The sequence below is a fragment of the Suricata suricatta genome, chromosome 5, assembly GCF_006229205.1.
Source record: "Suricata suricatta isolate VVHF042 chromosome 5, meerkat_22Aug2017_6uvM2_HiC, whole genome shotgun sequence".
Taxonomy (NCBI): domain Eukaryota; kingdom Metazoa; phylum Chordata; class Mammalia; order Carnivora; family Herpestidae; genus Suricata; species Suricata suricatta.
Genome location: NC_043704.1, coordinates 129,296,882 through 129,317,662, shown reverse-complemented (window position 1 = coordinate 129,317,662; position 20,781 = coordinate 129,296,882). Strand labels below are relative to the sequence as shown.

At 44.5% G+C, this 20,781-nt stretch overlaps 1 protein-coding gene across 1 annotated transcript in view; it reads left to right on the top strand.

Moving 5' to 3' along the window:
* COL6A5 (collagen type VI alpha 5 chain) overlaps positions 1-20,781 on the top strand; it is an 83,535-nt gene that overhangs the window by 17,892 nt on the left and 44,862 nt on the right. Inside the window, exons 7-22 of the mRNA XM_029940830.1 lie at positions 765-1,340; positions 3,370-3,710; positions 3,824-3,905; positions 6,036-6,178; positions 6,732-6,824; positions 7,951-8,004; positions 9,720-9,791; positions 10,150-10,176; positions 10,287-10,331; positions 10,421-10,474; positions 12,581-12,643; positions 13,475-13,540; positions 13,991-14,044; positions 18,293-18,328; positions 18,833-18,895; positions 20,319-20,381. Of these exons, the coding sequence (XP_029796690.1) occupies positions 765-1,340; positions 3,370-3,710; positions 3,824-3,905; positions 6,036-6,178; positions 6,732-6,824; positions 7,951-8,004; positions 9,720-9,791; positions 10,150-10,176; positions 10,287-10,331; positions 10,421-10,474; positions 12,581-12,643; positions 13,475-13,540; positions 13,991-14,044; positions 18,293-18,328; positions 18,833-18,895; positions 20,319-20,381 (1,832 nt within the window). The remainder of the gene's footprint in view (positions 1-764; positions 1,341-3,369; positions 3,711-3,823; positions 3,906-6,035; positions 6,179-6,731; positions 6,825-7,950; positions 8,005-9,719; positions 9,792-10,149; positions 10,177-10,286; positions 10,332-10,420; positions 10,475-12,580; positions 12,644-13,474; positions 13,541-13,990; positions 14,045-18,292; positions 18,329-18,832; positions 18,896-20,318; positions 20,382-20,781) is intronic.

Genomic DNA, 20,781 nt, shown 5'->3' with positions numbered 1-20,781 from the left:
TATAAAATAAGATTAATTTATTAAGACATGGTCATGAATATTAACTGTTACTGTATGCCAAAAGCATTTTTAAAAAAATTATAATTCTCGGGGCGCCTGGGTGACTCAGTTGGTTAAGCGTCCGACTTCAGCTCAGGTCATGATCTCACATTCGTGGGTTCGAGCCCCGCGTCGGGCTCTGTGCTGACAGCTAGCTCAGAGCCTGGAGCCTGCTTCAGATTCTGTGTCTCCCTCTCTCTCTGCCTCTCCCTGCTCATGCTCTCTCTCTCTCTGTCTCAAAAATAAATAAAACATTAAAAAAAATTTTAAAAAATTATAATTCTCGACACAAATGTAAAGTAGTAGCATTAACAATAACAAGAACACTGATCATAGTCCAGGGGTTCCATTACCTTGACTTGGGTGAACCATCCAATCTGAGTGTGTTGAAGGGATTTCCAGCCTTTGCAATGACTTTTTAATGAACGTATTTGAGCTATTCAAACTTCTCTTTTTCTCTGAGCAACTTTCAGATGAATTCTTTTAGAGACGTTTTTTCAAATGAGTCATGCAACTACTAAAATTTGAAACGAAGTCTATTAACTTTTTTTTTCCCACTATGTTTCCTTCTCTTTGAGGGCCAATAGTTGATTCTCTCTTCTGTTAACTTATTTCAATTTGCTACTAATGTGGGGATTTAGTAAAGCAATTTAAGTATTGAAAAAAAAGACAAATTTTTGAATCATTCATGAGGAAAAAAGTTGTTTTGTTTTTTCCACTTGCAGCCTGTGGCCTTCAAGAAGCTGACGTGATTTTCTGTTTTGATGGCTCCGACATGGTATCCAACTCAGACTTTGTTGCCATGACAACTTTTCTTTCAGACTTCATTGATAATTTTAACATTGAATCTCAGAGAATAAAAATTGGGTTGGCTCAATTTGCGAGTGACTTCCAAAAAATCATTGAGTTGAAAAACTCTCTGACTACAGCCAAGTTGAAAGATCAAATTCAAAAAATCACCAAGAGCAAGGGGTTTCCACAAATTGACCTGGCTCTTAGAAAAGTGAAAGTCATGTTTGATCCACCTTCTGGTGGGAGAAGAAATGCTGGTGTCCCTCAAATTTTGGTTGTTATCACATCTGGGGTTCCCTACTATGATGTGTCAGACGAAGTACAGATCCTGAAAAACCTTGGGATTTGTGTCCTGGTTTGGGGCATAGGAAATGTTCATAAGGAACAACTTCTGCCAATAACAGGCGATTCTGAAAAAATAATCACTTTCCAAGACTTTAGTAGCTTAATGAATATGAGGATGAAAAAAAGAATGGTCCGTGAAGTTTGCCAGAATTGCAGGAAAACGAGTAAGTGTTCCCCTTGTTCTTTATTTGTTTTTAATTTAATTGCACCTTCCCAGTGCTTCATTTCCCCAGGTATCCTAGGAGCCAGCTCTAGACGAATGTCTTTTTAGAATAGTACACAGTGAAAATAGACCTTTTCTCTGTTTCTGGGAAGCTTGAGATCAGCCAGCTTCCCTTAGAGACAAGGAAAAGGGTGCAGAGGCTGGAGGAGGCCGTGGATTGTGTCCTCTGGTCAGCTCTGTCTCCTTACTCCAATCCAGTGTTTATACACCTCTTAGTACCCGGAACTCAGTCTCCTATTTCTACGCTTTCCACTTCTGGAAGTCCTAGAATAATACCTTGCAACCAGTAGGAAGTAAGTAAAGTAAACTTTACTATTTTAACGTTGTTAAACTATCTTGTAAGGGACTCCATGTTCCTCTGTGTGTCTCTGTGTGTGTGTCTATATGAGCCTATGTATGTGCGTTATTATTTATTTATTTATATTTTTACACTATTTAAATCCAAGTCACTTAACATGTAGTGTAATAATAGTTTGAGGAGTAGAATTTAGTGATTCATCACTTACATATAAACAGCCAGTGCTCATCCCAACAAATGCCCTCCTTAATGCCCCTAGCCCATTTAGCCCATCCCCGACCCAACAACCAACCAGTTTGTTCTCTGTATTTTAAGGGCTTCCTATGATTTACTTCCCTCTCTGTTTTTATCTTATTTTTCCTTCCCATCCCCTATGTTCATCTGTTTTGTTTCTTAAATTCCACACGATGGCATTCGTGTGATCCATAACATAGTGAAGATTTGAATTGTCCTTAGAGATTATTTAATACCCAGAGGCCACAAACACAAATGGCTGCAGAAGCCAGGAGGGTAATGTAAATGAGTCCAGGAGGCAGGGAGGGAAGGAAATGAATGGAGAGCAATGACCGGTCTGACAGGGAGGGTATTGCTCGCTCCAGCTGAGAGTCCCCATAGAGGACTCAGGTTCTATACATTTGGGCTGCCGAGTTGGCAGGACAGCACATCTGGAAGCAGTGGTGAATGATAACATTTTGTGGAGCTGGTAAACATGCAGACATTCCTCAGTGTGCTTCTGTTTCCAGAGGTACGACTGATGCTACTTCTTTCACAAAATGGGTTGGTCTTTTCAAGTTCTCCAGATCTTCGACACCCCATTTGGGGGCTCAGCTGGAAGCAAGTTACCGTAGGGGAAAGGGCCCTGGGACTGGATTCAGAAATCCAGGGTTCTCATTCTGGTTCAATAGTAGCAACCTCCATGAATCACTCTTTCCTCATGCAAAGAGGTAGGGTCAACTGGGCAGGGTCACAGGGGTCCAGATGGCCAATTGTAGCTGACTTGTGTTTGTCCTGTACCGTGTTGACAACTTGTTAAAATTCATTGACAGATTTTACAAACTGAAGATTTCACATTAAAAAAATCTAGATTTCAGCTTCTCTTTGAAAAATCAGGCAATCTGACAACACTCGGGCCCTTTTCCCACACGGCTAGCTCTCAGTGGGAGCTGAACAGTGACTAGATGGGTGGTGGTTCTCCATTCATTCTCTGTACTCCCTGACCATTTAGCTCATTTACATTATCCACCTGGCCTTTACAGCCATTTGACTGTGTGATCTCGGGATTAAATAGTCTGTAAGGATAATTCAAATATTTAATATGATCATATGAATCGTAGTATGTCATCATTAAAAGAAGAACATATGCATGTGTGTGCGCACGCACACATACATGCACACACACACACACACACACACACAGCCACTGGGAATGAGGCTGAACCATCATTGGAACCTCAGATAGCTACTGGAACTTGTAATATTTGAAAAAGGAGAGAGGAAACACCTGTATTATATGTTGATCAAGCAGCCAGTATCTTCCTTCTTAAACATTTTTGGGCACCGGAGTCCCTCCAGCCCTAGGGCATGCCATGACTGCTCTCCTTTTTAATGCCTGGTCTGCCCATCCTTGTTTCTGTCTACTCATTAATTGGGTCTCATTTTCCTTGGTCTCCAGATTGCTTTATGGACATAGTGGTTGGGTTTGACATTTCCACTCAACTACCGGGGCAGCAGTTGTTCCACGGCCACCCCCGACTGCAAGCATACCTCCCCAGCATCTTAGAGGACACAACCTCCATCAGGGGGGTAAGCTGCGGGGCAGGCACAGACATGCAGGTGAACATGGCCTTCAAGGTGAATGATGATGGACAATTCCCTACCGAGTTCCTAATCTACCAGAAAACAATATTAGACAGGCTACTGCAAGTCATCGTCAGTGGGCCAACTCATCTGAATGCACAGTTCTTGCAGTCGCTGTGGAATACATTTGATGAGGAATCTGAATCCCAAGGACAGGTACTCACATCACATTTCCTCTCCCATCTTCACAATTTTTTGTTTGTTTCTTCCTCCCCAATTACATGTTTCATTTCCACATCAACCCATTTTCTGCTTTCTTCTTTCTCTAGGTGCTACTCATCTTTTCAGATGGTCTTGGGGGTGAAAGCAAGATAATGCTTGAAAATGAATCGGACAGGCTCAGAGAAGCAGGTACTGTGTTGCAAATTTGAGTGGGGAAGCACAGAATGTGCTGAACAAGGCCCTACTTACTTAAGTGCTTTAGATCTTAGGATCTGTCTGGCCACTAGTAGTAGCAGTTGCTGTTGGTGCCTTCCCAGACCCCCTTGACCTACACACTCATCCCCCAGGGGTTGCAAATGCAATAGCCAAGTGCTTACACCTGTGACCTTCTACAGTCATGAGTCCTTGTCTGACCTGAACCATTACCTGACACTTGGAGCAGTGGTGGGTTTACACCATGTCCTACCTAGAAATGGAAGTTGGGGACAATCGATATAGTGATACAAAAACCTGGTACCTTTGCCTCCAGTGGGTCAACTGTGATTGAGTTTACACCCCAGAGTCCTTCATGAATCCGACCAAGGTGAAGACTTCACTGAGGCACATCTTTGCTCACAACATCCCCTTCCCTTCTCTCCCCTCCTCTTTCCCCCTCAATAAACTAGATACACACAAATTCTTCTGTTGGATTCTGCTTCCAAGGCACCTGATCTAGGACACTCCTTACTGTTTCTGATTATCCATCTGAAGGACAGCCACATGGATCTTGAAAAACATTTCTTAGTCTCCTGTCATAGTTTCAGACTGAGGTGGAAGCTAAATGCAGAAGTTGAGAGTCATATGTAGCAACAGGAGGCTCCACTGATCTTCAGATGGGATGCATTGTTTGAGACTTCTAGGCATAGACCCACACTGGCTTCTGGGACGTAGCTTCTGTTGCCAACCTCCCTGGAGGCCATAAACTCTCCTGCATGATTGTTGGATTATGTCCTCCTCCTTTCCCATTGTTCTGGGCACATCAGGTTCCTTAGTACAGCCTCAGGTACTTTGCAGGGTCCCGCCCCTGCTCCCACTCCTGCCTTCCCTCACTCCCCACATGCAGTGTCCCAGGCACACAGAGCCACCTGCTTCTTCCTCCAGTACACCTCATGCCTCAGTCCCCCCGTCGTGGCATATACTATTCATCTACCTAGAACTTTCCTCATCTCAGCTCTTCCCCAGTCCTTCTCTCCACCTTCCATCTCTGGTTCTCTCCCTTGACCAGTTTCCATTAGTCCTTCAGGATCAGCTTAAACACCAGTTCTTCGCCAAAACCTTCCATGACTTTCCAGGGCTGAGTTAGGAGCTTCTCCTTTAGGCTTTCAAAGCGCTCTGCCATTCCCTCTCAGGACACTTACCGCTTCTCAGAGCAACTATCTGATCTCTGTCTTCCTTTTCTATTTGACTGGACTTCTCTGCAGGGACAGAATGTACCTGTCCTATTCATCTTATAGCCCTGGTACAATGATTGATACAGAATAGACTCCTAATAAGCAAAGATTTGTTTAATGAAAGGATAGATAGAATAAATAGACTAGTGAATGAATTAACAAGTGAATGAATGAATGAATGAATGAATGAATAGAGTCTAGTTATGGTCAATAGTTCACCCTGGGCTTTCCTCGGGCTCTCAGGGCCTGAGCCCCCAGGGATGTTTGGCTGTGGAGATGACATTGAGAACTATTTTTTTAATGTTTATTTATTTTTGAGAGTGAGAAAGAGAGAGAAAGAGAAAGAGGAGGAAGAGGGGCAGGAAGAGAGGGAGAGAGAATCCCAAGCAGGATCTGCTCTGTCACCACAGAATCCAGTGTGGGGCTCAATCTCACAAACTGTGAAATCATGACCTGAGCTGAAATCAGGAGTCGACATTCAACCGACTGAGCCACCCAGGTGCCCTGAGAACTATTATTAATTTAAAACTTTGGAAAAGCTCTGAAGCTGAGCAATGCCCTTTTCTTAAAAATTACTTTCAAATGCCAAAAAACTGCATCAAAATTCGGTGGTGAGGCATTAAACACGGTTTTCTGCTAGTGTTTTTCTGTCGGGTTTGTACATAGTTGCTCTTTGAATGCTTTTTCTCTGGGGATTTCCTACTGAAGTTTGAGCAAGCAAGCAAAGTTGTTGGGTTACCCCTACATCAAGAGTCCTCCTTCTTCTTAATGTTTCCTTTTCTCTTTCTGATTCTCTGAACACTGTTCAGCGAGTAGAAATAGGATGGGCTTTTCCTCTTTTTTCATGGGCAAGCCCTTTGGTTTCAAATCTGTCATGTTTACTGACCAGGACTCGATGCACTGCTGGTGGTGTCCCTAAACGTGACTGCCCACGATGAGTTTTCCAGCTTTGAATTTGGGAAGGGGTTTGATTACAGGACTCACCTGACCATTGGAAGGAGAGACCTGGGCAAGAAGCTAGCACAGTACCTGGTGAGTTGTTGAACAGCGATGCAGTTACTCAAAAGGCCATCAGAACGAAATTGGAATTTTGATGAGCATTTCCGGAGAGTGCCTGGCTTACCCCATTACATGCAGTACATGGTCTTTAGTATATGCAAAAGTGTGAAAGACCAGAGTGATGTATTTATGGTTTTGTGTGTCCTTCTGCCTTTATTATCTCACCAAATGAATGCACAGGGCACTAAAAAACCTACCAGCCCCTCGTTAAGTAAAAAAATCCCCCGGCAGTTAATGCTGCAGAAATCCTCAGAAATGAGGAGTCTGTCAACGAGGATCCAGCCAATTGTGTGCAAACTTGGCCTGTGGTCATATGTGTGGCAGATGTCCTTTCTATAGGGAGGTCATTTCCTGGTGGGTATGCTGCGTCGCAGTTGCTAGTCAGAAAGCACCTCTGAGCCTCTGCAGCCCCTCCCCCAAGGAGAGAAGATGGCCATGCAGGTGGCGTGTTATGATCTGCATGAATATAGTTCTTAACGCCGTAAAGTTCCTGACAATTGTTGCTCACTCCAGTTTTCTTCCCCAGGGAAACATTGCAGAGAGGACTTGCTGCTGCGTATTGTGCAAGTGTTCAGGGAATGCAGGTGCTCCTGGGATCCGAGGACCTCAGGCCTTTAAGGTGCCATTCAGTTGTGAAACTCTTTGATCCATTGTGCGTTGATTTGGTGGGTGGGGCTGAGGCCAAGTGGTAGAATTTGCAGCCTTCACTGGATCCTCATGTAATTGCTTCGGGCATTTATTTCATGTGTCTTCTTTGGGTATTTCGTGTAACTCCTATGGTGTAGGGCCAAGTTCAGAGGGCCTAGCTTTTGTTACTGCTGTTAAGAATAACTCCCTATGTGTGTGTGTGTGTGTGTGTGTGTGTGTGTGTCCCTCATGACGTTGCTCCTTGATTTTACAATTTGTACTTTTGTACCTGCTTTAAACAGTTGGAAGGGTGCAAGAGGTGTTAGAAGAAGTGGGCAAAGTTGTACTTCATCAGCAGTGAATGAAACTGGGCTGCAAAAAGAGCAAAGCATTGCAGATTCACAGGCCTTTAAAAAATGAAGTGTAAGAGATCAGTTACCTAGCAATAGCCTAAATATATTCTCTTCATTCACGGGATGCTCTAAGGTGAGGACAATGAATGAACCACAGGTAGACACAACAACATGAATAGGTTTTATAAACACTATAATAGCAAAACAAAAACAGAGAAGGAATACATATAGTCTGGTTCCATTTATAAAGTCTGAGAGCAGGCAGCACTAACCTGTCATGTATGTCTGGGGATGAGTAAGTCAGGACCTGCGTTACAGGGAGAGGAAAGCAAACCTCAGTTTAAATCTTTGCCACAAACAGGCCACAAGGCAGTGAAACCCCACAGGACAGAGGGAGCGATGGTCGCAGTTAATATGTAGCCTCATTGCTGGGAGGAGTGCTTCTTTCCGGAGCTCTCAGAGAAGCTGCAGAACATGCTGTCTTTGGAAATGTACCCAATTTGCCTGCTAGGAGAGTTACAGTGGCCATGGCTGCCGGCCATGCAGCCTCAGGCACAGAATGACCCAGTCACCTTGACCTGTAACGTGTGGAATCCATGGGTCACCCTCCCACAGAGGTCAGGGGCTATCAGACTCCCCAAACTCACAGCCACCCCTGCTGGCCTGTGACCAAGTTGAAGGGAGGGATTTGTCTGTAACACCTAACGGATGTCACAAGTTCAAGTTGTAGGAAGCCGCTGAAGTGTATTTTCTCTTTCCTCCCAGGGCTTTCCCGGTCTGAAAGGCAGCAGAGGACACCGGGGAGAGGACGGGGACCCTGTAAGTTTTTCTGACCCTCCTCCACGACATGAGCAGTGATTTTCTTTTGCACAGAAAGCTTTATGTTGCTACAGAAGGAATTTTCTGGTGGTTTTAGAGGAAAATGGGTTGTTTCCCCCTCCTTTTATTTGTCTGGGTCATGAGTACTTGTCAAGTGAACTTGTGGAGGGAAGGAGGGAGCAGGCTAACCTACATGTTGCCTGGCATGTTTTTGTCAGTAGCAGGGAGCCAGGCATGCTCTGGGCCCCCCACCCCCGTTGCAGGGCAAAGCAGGGCTATCTTGAGGGGCTGCCTTTGGACTCAGAGTTCAGTGTTTAGTATATGGAATGGCTCGGCTTTCTGGATGCATGGTACACAGAAGTTTTCTAATCTCAATCTTTGACCCTTAAACCAGAACTCTCACTAGATTCATCAAATTGGGAGAATAGATTCGAAGGAACTGAAACACTTGGGTGGTTCTGTTTGGGGCAGGGAAAGTTCAGGAAGCATCCAGCCTGTACCTCCATCCCCTTAGCAGCAAGCTAGCTCTTTGTCTGGGCAGCAAATTCTGATTAAAAGCACAGGCTCTGTGGTCAGATAGCCATGGGCTGACCTGGACGAGAGACCTTGGCAAGACACTTAACTTCTTGACACCCCCAGTCTGCTGATCTGTAAAACTTTTCTATTTTCCTCTGGTTCTAGTGCTATCCTAGTTTACACAATGAGCTCTAACTCACCTCCCACATACCTGCAGGGGGTCTTGGAGCCCACCCAGGCAGCATGGAGGGCTTTGACTGGGTGTCTGGCCATTCAGTAGCTCTCAGCGACCTGTGGCCACGAGTGAGGCCTCCTGCTTTCCTGGGAATAATCTTCAGAGTAAAGAGAGCAAAGCAGGAGGAAGGAAAATCCCCTCTCCCCTCACCTATCAGAAAGGGAAGAATCAAGCTCATTGCCAAACAAGTATTCATCCGAACAGCAAACTGTCAGCACCCACTCTGCACCCAGATCTGAGCCAGGCACCAGGGACACAACTAGGTAAAGAGACAGCCAGGTGGGGGGGGGGGGGGTCCTGCCTTCCAGAAGCACAACACTGCTTTTCTCTCGAGAGTCATTTTACTCCGGCATTTACCTGTGTTTAAATATTTCCTGGGAGAAGCAGGATTGCTGGGAGATGAACACATCATTGACCTTGAACACTCTTCTCCCAGGGGATGGTCTGACTCAGGGTGTTTCACCTGCTGTTCATTTCCATAACACGAGCACTTCCCATCTTTTGGTTCTTGTGATAGTGGCCCCTCCCTCCCTTCAGCTGCTTCTACTCAGCCCCGGTCCCCTGGCACTGGCTTGCTGCAGGCCTGTCAGCAATGCTGACTTTTCCAGGGCAGCTCTGGGACCTTGGGCACAGTGTCAGGGCCAACGTGTGTTGCTGGAGTATTTGAAAGGTGGCCGGCAAGGAAAGGGACTTCTGAACCTTTGGCTGCGCCATCGGATGAGATGGTGTGGCATCCGGGCTCCTCCTCACTCTGTGTGATCTTGGGCCTTGCAAGGAAGCCCTGAAAGTTGACTGGGAAGACGCCGGAATGGAGGGGAAAAGCAGAGTTAAAATGACGGAGTTGTGGGAGGATTTGCTGTCTGAAGCTCAGAGCGCTCCTGTGCTCTAGCTTGGTCTCTTAAAAAGTAAACTGCTGATTTTTGGCAAAAGAGTCACTTTGGACTGTTTGGGTACCTTTCCTTAGGGAAGACGAGGAGAAATTGGGCCGACAGGAGATAAAGGGATTGCAGGATGTCCAGGGGAGCGGGGCCAAAAGGTAAGGCTCTGCTGGAAATGTGATTTTGAATTCCCCACAATAGCCTCTTGCCTCTCTCCTCCTTTCCTCCCTCCCTCCTTTTCTCTGTTCCATCCCCCAGCATGCCCCCCCTTTCCTCTCTCTCCAATTACTTGCTACTGTCCTCCCCTGCAGACTACTTCTACTTCTTAGAAATCTCCCTGAGTTTTGATCGTTTGTTCAATCCCAGCTCTGTAACCCCTGTGGTTGTAGAGCCTGAGGCAACTAAAGAACACAATCACCCTCTTTAGGGAGGCAGCCACTTCCGTCCCCAGCGGGGTGTGGACCCACCTCCTGACTATCTCCGATGTGTCAGTGAGAGGTATTTCATCTTTTACAGGGAGCCAAAGGATATTCTGGATCTAAGGTACTGTAGTGTCTTCTCAGCCGCATTTGATTTCCTGACAGGATTTGTTTCCCAGTAAGTATGTGGCCCAGCTCTCCTCTGACCTGATTGTGCTCCCTGTTGTCCCTCAGGGAGAAAGAGGAGATGATGGGCTTAAGGGACTGGATGGGGAAGAGGTAAGCCATCTTTCAAGTACCTTAACATCATCATGACGTTGATATATTGTTCTTTAAATGGGGGTTTTGTTTTCCTTGTCTTCTTTTAGGGCTTTCATGGGTTACCTGGGGAAAAAGGAGAAAAAGGTGATCCAGGATCCCAGGTAAATCTTCAGTAAATCAAAGAAGAAGTTGGTGACAGAGATAGTCTTAACTGCTGTGCATCAGTGCTTAGAAGGGAGAAAATTAAGAGCTGACTTGACCACACAAGGAAGGCTTGTTACTACTGAACAGATGCTGCCCTTCCCATTTGGGAATTTTCAAGAATTCCAGTGAGGGATTCAAGGCGTGCAAGGTTCTTCCTTTGGCGTGTTCTTCAGAAGTCTGAAAATGATTGTTTTTGCCTTCCAGCAGCTTCCTTGTTCTCTTTATTGCATCAGAAAAAAAAAACCATAAAAATCAATAGAAAGGTACAGAATTATTTTGGTGACCTTGGTGTAGTAAATTACAGTGAAGCTGTTTTATCTTAAATTCATTTCAATACTTACTAATATGTGCCAGTTGGTTCCAAACAGCTCTGTTGTTAGGTTCTGACCCACTTACTTATGCAATATTTTTGAATACCTGGCATGTGCCAAGCACTGAGTTATATGCTGATGATTCAGAGATGAACCACACTGTCCTTGTCCTCAAGGATCCCCCGACGTAGAAAGACAGACATATTAATTGCTAATGACAGTTCAGAATGTGATTGAGGTCATGTCGTAGGCAACTACGTGGGAGCCCAGCGAAGGGCACCTAACAGCCCTAACTCAGGTGGGGAGGGAGTTAGTTCAGAAAGCCTTTCTGGAGGAGATGATCCCTGAGCTGAAGGTGATAGGAATTAGCAAGACATGGAGGAAGGCCATTCTAGACAGAGGGAACAGCATAAGCAAAGACACAGAGGTTCAAGGGCACTGCAAGTTGAGCTTTGGAGTACAGGTAGAGGGAGGTGAGGTTTTGGCAGTGGTGGGAAGAGATTGGGAAGGCACTGGTGAGCCATGTGGAGGAGTTAGGCTTTTAACCATTAGGCGACTGGGAACCTTTTAAAGGCTTTAAGTACATGGGCCACTACTGAATTTGCATGTTGAAAATATTACTTGTCAGTGGTGTGGAGAATGTGTCATAAATGACATAGATGCAAGGCAAAAATGAGAGGATCTGGAATAATCAAGTTGAGAAGTGACAAAGCCTTCAAGTAAAGCAGCATCAGTGAGAACAGACACAAGACATACTAAGGCAAGGCCTGTGCTGGAATGAGCAGCAGAGTGCAGTATTTAAGGACGTACTCATTCTCAGAGCTCTGCAAAATTGCCTCCCTAAATTCTACACCCCAGGCGACTAGCTTCTCTCCCCCTAGTTCTGGCTCCAGGACATAAGATCTCTAGATCTAGGCGGCCAGAGAAGCAGGAAATCAGTCATTCAAAATGTCTTGAACAATCCTGGCTTGGGCAAGCTTAGCTGGGAACACTCAGCTGGAACATTCCTGTGGAGATTTCCGGTGGGCAATTTCATTATAAATGTCAGAAGTTCCTAGACTGGCTGAGACATCCAATACAATACCCACCAGCAATAGAAGACTAGTTAAATTCAAATTAGTGAAAGTGAAAAATTCTGCTCTTCAGTGGTACTAGCCACATTTCACGGGCTCAATAGCCACATAGGGCTAGTGGTTACCATATTAGACAACACAGAGAATATTTCTATTAGTGCAGAACGTTCTGTGGGACAGCGCCACACTAGATCATGAGAGTTTTCCCATGGCTCAACTTCATTATGGACAATCCTGACTATAGATAATCCTGACCTTTTAAAACTGAACTGAGCACTGCTTGGGGCGCCTGGGTGGCTCAGTCGGTTAAGCATCCGACTTCGGCTCAGGTCATGATCTCACAGTTTGTGGGTTTGAGCCCTGCGTCGGGCTCTGTGCTGGCCGCTAGCTCAGAGCCTGGAGCCTGTCTTCAGATCCTGTGACTCCTTCTCTCTCTGACCCTCCCCTGCTCACACTGTCTCTCTCTCTCAAAAATAAATAAAAACATTAAAAAAATTTTTTTAAACTGAACTGAGCACTGCTTGAGAAGTCCGAGGAAACCCACTGGGAAAAAGGAATGTGGATCGTTTTGTCTGATTGACTTTCTTGCTGCCGAAACCACACTCTTGACATTTTAACACCATCCTGAAACCCTCCTACAAGCTAACTCAGAAGCTCATTTTATTTATTTATTTTTTAGGGCAGCCCAGGTTCCAGAGGCCCCCCTGGGACATATGGGGAGAAAGGCTTCCCAGGAGATCCTGTAAGTTACTGGGGTCTAGTTGGCTCTGAATTATGTAGTTGCTTCAGGCTCCTGTCTCCTTTCCCTGTGTCGCCCACTGACATCTAGGTGAAAGCTTGTCTTGGGAGTGGGGGTAGTAGGTATTGGGAAAAATCTGTCCACATCTGATCTTGGCTGATTATGTTGAAAATTTCGGGGCTCCTGGGTGGCCCAGTGGTGTCCGACTTTGGCTCAGGTCATGATCTCATGGATTGTGAGCTTGAGCCACCATGTTGGCCTTGCTCCTGTCAGGCTGTCAGTGCAAAGCCCGCTTCGGATCCTCTGTCCTCCTCTGTCTCTGCTCCTCTCCCACTTGTGCTCTCTCTTTCAAAAGATAAAAAAAACATAAAAAAAATTTGGAGCTGGGAACTTGGCTTACATCTTAATCATCCTATTGTTACGTTGAGACTTCCAGTGTCCTTTTGGGGAGACATTTCCACAGTTTTGCTTATTGAGCTTCTAATCTTACAGATTCCCTAATTGCAGACTCAGTTATGAGGGAATCTTCTTAGACCTCTAAGGGAGTAGCAGAAGCATGTTCGGACATCAGTGAGGCTGCCAATGCAGAGAAGAGGTCATTGTCATTGCTTCAGCAAGCACTCTTATCACTTCATTGACACCAAACCTTCTTCAAACTTGGGAAAATATTATTTTATTTTTTTCAAAAATTGGTAAATTTAAAATATGGAGAATTTTCTCTCACCCATCCTCTCTTAACCCCAATCAGCTCAATACTTGAACATTGTACCGTTGTATTTGAAAGAAAAAGCTGATATTCCTTGATTCTGAAATACTTTTTAAACCTTCCTCTAGGGTAATCCAGGACGACACAGCAACATCAAAGGACAAAAGGGCTCCAAAGGAGAACAAGGAAGACAAGTAACTGGTTCTATTTTATGTACACAGAACCTATAGACCTATTTACATATATATGAATGATTAATTCTGTTACTGAATGGAGGCTTTCACGAAGTCTTAATTATATAATAAAATATGTGTTCCTTCTATAATTGAATAACACCACTGAGTTCACATTTAAAAGAGCATTGTTTTCTGAAAACAAGACAGATCTTTACCAGGTTATACTTTTATGGGTAAAATTATTAAGTTTCTGGCAGGTGATATTCTATGGGGAACCTGATAGTTAGCAGTGCATGTTGCTACACCATTTTCTTCTTTAACAGATATATACCCAGTATTGTTAACATGCAGAAGATTCTAGCATAACCCATTTGCTCTGCTGTTTTAATAGTGCATGAGGTTTTTATGCTGATGTAATTAGTCACAATATATTGCCTTATTATCTTGGGGGAACAATTGTATTTCTAGGGTAGAACTGGACTGACAGGGATTCCGGGTGATCCTAATTCCAGAGGAAGAATGGTGAGTTTTTCCTTGAACATTTATCATCTGAAGATGTCATAAAGGTTTTCACAGTACTTGGCACTGCAGAGTTGGCTGGTCCACGACTGAGACATTGGGACTATTGTCATTTGGGGCTAGGTGATGTGAGTGGCTGTCATGTATATTCAAGGATGTCTAAGAGCACCCTTGTTCTCTACCCACTAGATGTCAGTAGCACTCACTCCCCTCAAGTTGTGGCAGGCACAAAATGTCTGCAGATTTTGCCAAGTGTGTGGGATGAGGGGGAGTGGGGAGTGAGGGCAGGGAGCAAAATTGCTCCTAGTTGAGAACCTCTATGACAGTCTGCCTTCCTTCTTCCATCTTCCAGAGGCTTTTGAATGTCTTTGGAAAGAGTCAGCGCCTTTAACATGAAAATCCTCCTCCGGTAGCTTAGCATCTCTGAGCTTCTATAAGAATATGAACTGGGTAAACCCACTGTCTTTATCTTCATATGTCACCAGTGGCAAATTTTCTTGAATGAACCAAAACACTGGTGACTAGGGACAAGCCTGTGGCACACTCAAGAGCCTAGGGCAACATTATAGCCTCCCCTGTGATATCACGCCTAAAACAGGAATACTGGATTTCCCCTTCTTTTTATGGAAAAACCAAGAACCCACTTTTCTTTTTGTGGACTAATGAAGTGGGAGATGATAATTATAATGAGTTAGAAACCATTTTATCATGCACTCAGAATGGAGATCATAAAAAGACAATAACGCACAGCCTTCTGGATTTGACCCCGCGCTTTGTTCACTTGAGAACTGAAAATACTTGGCTTCCTTTTCTATCGCAGACTTGGAGTCTTCTCATCACTCTGAAGGCTGTGGCGGATCACTAGCTAGATAGTGGGGAAATGTGTTGTAATTCCTCTTGCTTCTGTTTATCTTGAATCTTAGTTCTTAAAGGATAAGATCTATAGTCAGTTGGCTTAGGCTTCCTGGTGCTTCTGGTAAAAATTCTCTGGGACTCTGTCCTGTTCTCCACACAAGAGAATAAAAATTAATCAGAGAACACCCTCGAGTTCCATCCACGTTGCCATGAATGGCCAGATTTCATTCTTCCTCATTGCCATGTAGTACTCCATTGTATATATATACCACATCTTCTTGATCCATTCATCAGTTGATGGACATTTAGGCTCTTTCCATGATTTGGCTATTGTTGAAAGTGCTGCTATTAACATTGGGGTACATGTGCTCCTATGCATCAGCACTTCTGTATCCCTTGGGCAAATCCCTAGCAGTGCTATTGCTGGGTCGTAAGGGAGTTCTATTGTTAATTATGTGGATGGAACTCAAGGGTGTCATGCTAAGTGAAAAAAGTCAGGCAGAGAAGGACAGATACCATATGTTTTCACTCATAAGTCTAACAGGAAAAATTTAACAAGGACCATGAGGAGGGGGAAGGAGGGAGAAAGAGTTAGGGAGAGAGATGGAGGCAAACCATGAGAGACTCTTGAATACTTAAAACAAACTGAGGGCTGAAGGAGGAGGGGGAAAAGGGAAGGAGGGTGGTGGACATGAAGGAGGGCACTTGTGGGGAAGAGCACTGAGTGCTATATGGAAACCAACTTGACAATAAACTATATTAAAAAAATTAACCAGAGGAGTCCAGGGAGCAGCAACATATACTACATACAATAAATTAAAAAGTTTTAAAGTGTTTATTTATTTTTGAGAGACAGAGACAGAGCACAAGCAAGGGAGGGCAAGAGAGAGAGGGAGGTACTGAATCTGAAGCAGGCTCCAGGCTCTGAGCTGTCAGCACAGAGCCCGATGTGGGGCTCAAACCCACAGACCATGAGATGATGACCTGAGCTGAATTCTGATACTCAGTCGACTGAGCCACCCAGGAGCCCCTACATGCAATAAATTTGAAAGAGAAATGTGTATTTTTCTTGGTTTAAGAGAAAATACTCTTAGTCTGAAATAGCTTTATAACTGCCCCCCCTCAATCAAACACCTTTGAAAAACTAGGGATGGGGCTGGGGATTACTACTTGGACAAACCAGCCAGTGACTCTAAGTCACTTCAGAGACAGGAAGCTCTCAGGCCCCCTCTCCTCTCTTCACACCCTGTCCTTCGCAGCTCCTCCTTTGTGACCTCTCTTCTCCTGAACTGAACAAGGCAATGTGAATATAAAACAACATTAAGCTTTTCTACCTCTTCCCTTACTTCTAGTGAAGGCCAGAATTCTCTGTGAGGGTCAGAGGATCTTAAGTAGGTAACAGATTCTAGGAACACAAGCAAACCTAAGACACGGCCTCCCACTCTGTGGGACAGAATTCCAACTTATGCAAGTTGATTGTACCAGGTGTTGCCACGGTAGTGGCTTGATGGACTGAGAACCAGAACACTAGAAATGACATTCCGGGTCCCTTCTTTTTGGCCTGTCACACACAAATGTTTATACAGGCACTGAGATGGCTCGAATAGTTAAGCCTCAGACTTTGGCTTGGGTCATGATCTCACAGTGTGTGAGTTGGAGCCCCACATAGGGCTGCTGCTGTCAGGGCAGAGCCCACTTTGGATCCTCTGTCTCCCTCTCTCTTTGCTCCTGCCCCACTCGCACTCTCTCTCGAAAACAAATAAACATTTAAAGAACACACAAATCCTTCTAAATAATAATATTTATATTTTTATAGCATGTATTTTATGCCAAGTCCTGATCAAATCACCCTTCAACATTAATTCATTAAATCCTCATAACAAGCCTACTAGGTAGATACTATTATTATATCCATTTTACAGATGAGAATAACAAGGACCCTTGGAACACTTGCCCAGGATCAGGATAGGCAACAAGTGGCAGAACTGGGGTTTGAACCCAGACTGTCTCACACCAGAGTCTGGGGTCCTGACCTCCTAGCTAAGGCTTACTGTGCAATTGCTCTGTGCCACACAAGCAGCAGCCTTGAGCTCAAGAATGCCTGACTTCTAAAGACACATCTCTAACCATTGTGCAATATTGTCTGTATGTAGGCCAAAAGCTCTTTTACCCTTTTGATGGAATTATGACATCACAGGGTGATAGTGGCCTCACCTTTGTTTGCTGTTTCTTCCCTGTTTTCAGGTCAGGAATTCTATTAGTCACATCAAGGTACAAAGATCTCACAAGTTAGAATGGGTAACTTCTCCCAAAGGGCATCTGCATTTTGAAACCAGAGTACTTGAATCAAGGGGGCAGACCCTCAGGGAAGGAATTCTGAGCATTAGCCAACGTGGTAGAGGTGATACTTGGTCAGGTAGTTCATTCTAAGGAGATTCGGATGGTAGGCAGTTGAAAGAAAACTGATTCTGAAATAATTTCTGTGGCTGCCTTTCTGAATGCCTAAATGGAATTTTTTAAAAAGTATTTGTCTTGTACCTAAAGGAATCATAGTCATTTATCACAATACAAAGTAGATTGATGATTGAGATGTTCCCTAGCTCTCTCAGAGGGGCAGGGGCGGAGGACGTGGGGGACGCGAGAGTATAGATTTTATTGTTGCTGTTTAGGAAAAAAGAAGTTAAAATCTGGGGTCTCAATCCTCTCCCGCCTTGAACACTCTCTGGACAGGGTGTGGCAAAGTCAGCCACTAGATGGGGAGCCTGAGCTGGGGACATGGAAATCACCTCAGGTTAAGTGCATGCAGATTTCTGGCTTCAGAGATCAATCAGCCCCTTTCTCAGGTGAAGCTGGCCGGTGGCCAGGCCACTGGACCACCACATTGTTGAGCAGACCCCATTGGCCATTTCCTTCTTGTAGAATTCTATGAAAACAAACCTTAGTGGGCTCCTGTGTGAAGCGCTGAACCTAACAATTTTTACTCTCCCTTAAGATATATTCAGGGTCTGGGACAGAGAGACAGACAGGACACAGCTTGTTCTCACGTAGGAAGCCTCTGATTAGCAGACAAGACAGTGCTCTGTGGAATCTGATGAAGAGGGAAGGAGAGGAGTCAGGTTTTTCAGAATGATTTGATTCTCCAAACAACCTCCTGAGTAATTGTCAGACTGGAGCCGGATCTGTAATGAATTTCAGATTGGCTTTCAATCAATCCCCCAAATGTTCGTCCATAATGAAGCGCCCAGCATGAAAACTTGTCTTTGGAAAGTGCTTCAGGGAAGCCATTTCTGTGAGCTACTCATTACTTATGTCTGTCAGGGAATGAAACAGGCTGGTTTGCCTCCAAGAACCCTCCACTTGGATATACACACTAACACTTTGCCTTTTGTGTTCCAGGGAAGGGAAGGCCAAAGGGGGCCCCCAGGTGTCTCGGTGAGTACCCTTTACATCCTGCCCTGCAAGGGGTCGGTTCCAAGGAGAGTCCTCATGTGCAGATGGCACTGAGAATGAGCAAGAATGTGACGAGGACGTTACAGGAAATGTAGAGCAATAGACATGGCCCCGCCCATGGAGCGGAAACAGAAGGGCCCATCGTTCAGCTGCCAGGGACTGGACAGGCCTGACCTGAGGCAGAGCCCCCTTCACAGGCACCTCAGAGACAAGAGGACCTGTGCGATCCCAAATGTTATATATTTGACTGCTTTTCACAAGCACTGGGAATCAACTGGATGGGAGTGAAATTCTTCACTAGAGTAACAATCATGTTCATTTTTTAGTATGGAAATGAATAAAATCCTAGGCAAAGTAAGGGGTGAGCCAAGGTTCATTCAAAATATTACCCATGTACTATATATTACAGTACTAGGTAGTCTAAAGAGAAAAATCTCTATGGAAACTATGTGGATACAGTATTGACACTGAAAACTTGTTCATCAGGGGGTGCCAGGAGATCCTGGACTTCCAGGCGCCCAGGGAGCTGATGGATTACAAGGCCCACAGGTATGTTGAAGTATTTCATAAATATTGATAAATAATGCCGAGTTATTCCAATGGGAAGCCAGTGGGTAGTTCTGTATAAAAATAAATGAGAAATGCTTAATCTGCTCCTGGCCTCCTCCGTGGTCCATGTTTCTGGAATTCTACATTTCCCATGATGGGAGAGTGATTTTGCTTCATCAAACCTACTCCTGTTTTGCAGCTCATGATTAGAGGAAATGGATGCTCTGTGCTCACCTAATAGTGTATCAGTTTGTTACTAATAATGAATTAGTAAAACCTTACTATTATATCAGCAGTCAACTCATTACTATAAATTAGTAATAATTACTAGTTAGTGGTTAGTAGGTACCTGAGCCCTATCTTTTGCTTTCCAGAGAGGGTTCAAGGCAGGAGATGATTCAGACATGAGCCATTCTTTCTTGATCGCATCATTGCTGATATGGGCGTTGGAGTCAGGACATCTCTGTCTCTCTCTCATGTTGGAAATATGGTGGAGGCATGCCCCGAGAATGGTGTTGTAACACTTGGGTATTTAGTTACCTTATGGAGCCCATGTTAAGCCAGAGCTTGTCTGGAAGGTGTGTAAAGACCTAAGACCTTCTCAAGACTTCATTTTCCTTTTAGGAAGTTTCAGATACTAACACTAAGGTAGCATTTGTTATTCTCTTGAGGGTCCTAGGGTCCCTGAATCAAGCCACCAGCTAGCAAATCCTTTAGATTGAGTCACCATGTGACCAGCCCAGATCCATCTCCCCTTTGTAGGGAGAAGGGTGACTTTAGCTCAGCTCCAGGGTCTCTTTGATACTCAGGCAATGAACCAAGGCTGGGCCAGTGGGTGCAACAACCATGTGCACCGGGCAACCAGGGCCAATGGACAGCTGCTGCCTTGGTGGGAAACGTTACCAGCGCCTCCATTTTTTTCTACTATGCAAGAGATCTCTATGAGAAAATTGCATCTGATGATAATATGGGGGAAATTATGCCTAAATTCCTCTGATAGGGCTTCTGTTCCTAAAACGTCCTTTTATACTAACTTGAAACAACTTTGCTTTCCATTTTACACATTGATGATGAGCCCTCAGGCCTAGGTAACCTGCCCCAATAAAGGAACCCATCTGACCATTGTTTATATCTTAGCTCCTTCTTCTAAGGGTTTTATTTCTCCCTGTAGTCTCCTTTTGATTTCCCCCTGTCAGAAGGGAATGAAGGTCTTTGATCTAGGCAGAAATGCCTTGGTAGGATCTGTACCACTGAGTCTGGGCCTCTGCTCAATTCCTTTTGTAAGATATGCCTAATCTCACAGTTACAAGGTGAGGTGCACTGCTAGACCTATGCTTTTCTGTAGACATGTTTCAAAAGCATTAAAGAAGAAAGTGCATGTTCATGGCCTCATGTAATTATGTTTCTTTTGTTACCACTATAGGGGGTAAATGGAATTCCTGGCAGCAAAGGAGAGAAAGGAAGTCAAGGGCACAAAGGACCTCAGGTGAGTGACTCAGGAATGTTGGAATTCAATGGCCTCCAATGAGACCATTTTCTCTTACTTCAAAAACATCTTCATATATAGTTTATTTTATATTATCTCTATTTTGGGTATTTTATTTTTCAATTAATTTGGGATACATTTGTGACAAAAAGGATCGGGAGCAAATTTTAGCACAGCCCTGATCCTTGCATGTCAAGTAAGCCCTCCTCTCTCTCCTTCACTGGGGTTTTACTGGGAGAGCACAGACCCCTCACATCAGCCTGAAGGCAGCATTTGGAAGAGTCCAGACCTTGCCGACTTGTGAGAATTTCAAACCCTGATGCACTCTGCTGGTTTTTCTAACTTTTAAAAATGTATCCATGCCATGCGTATCTCCGCCGACTGTAGATATTTGAAATGG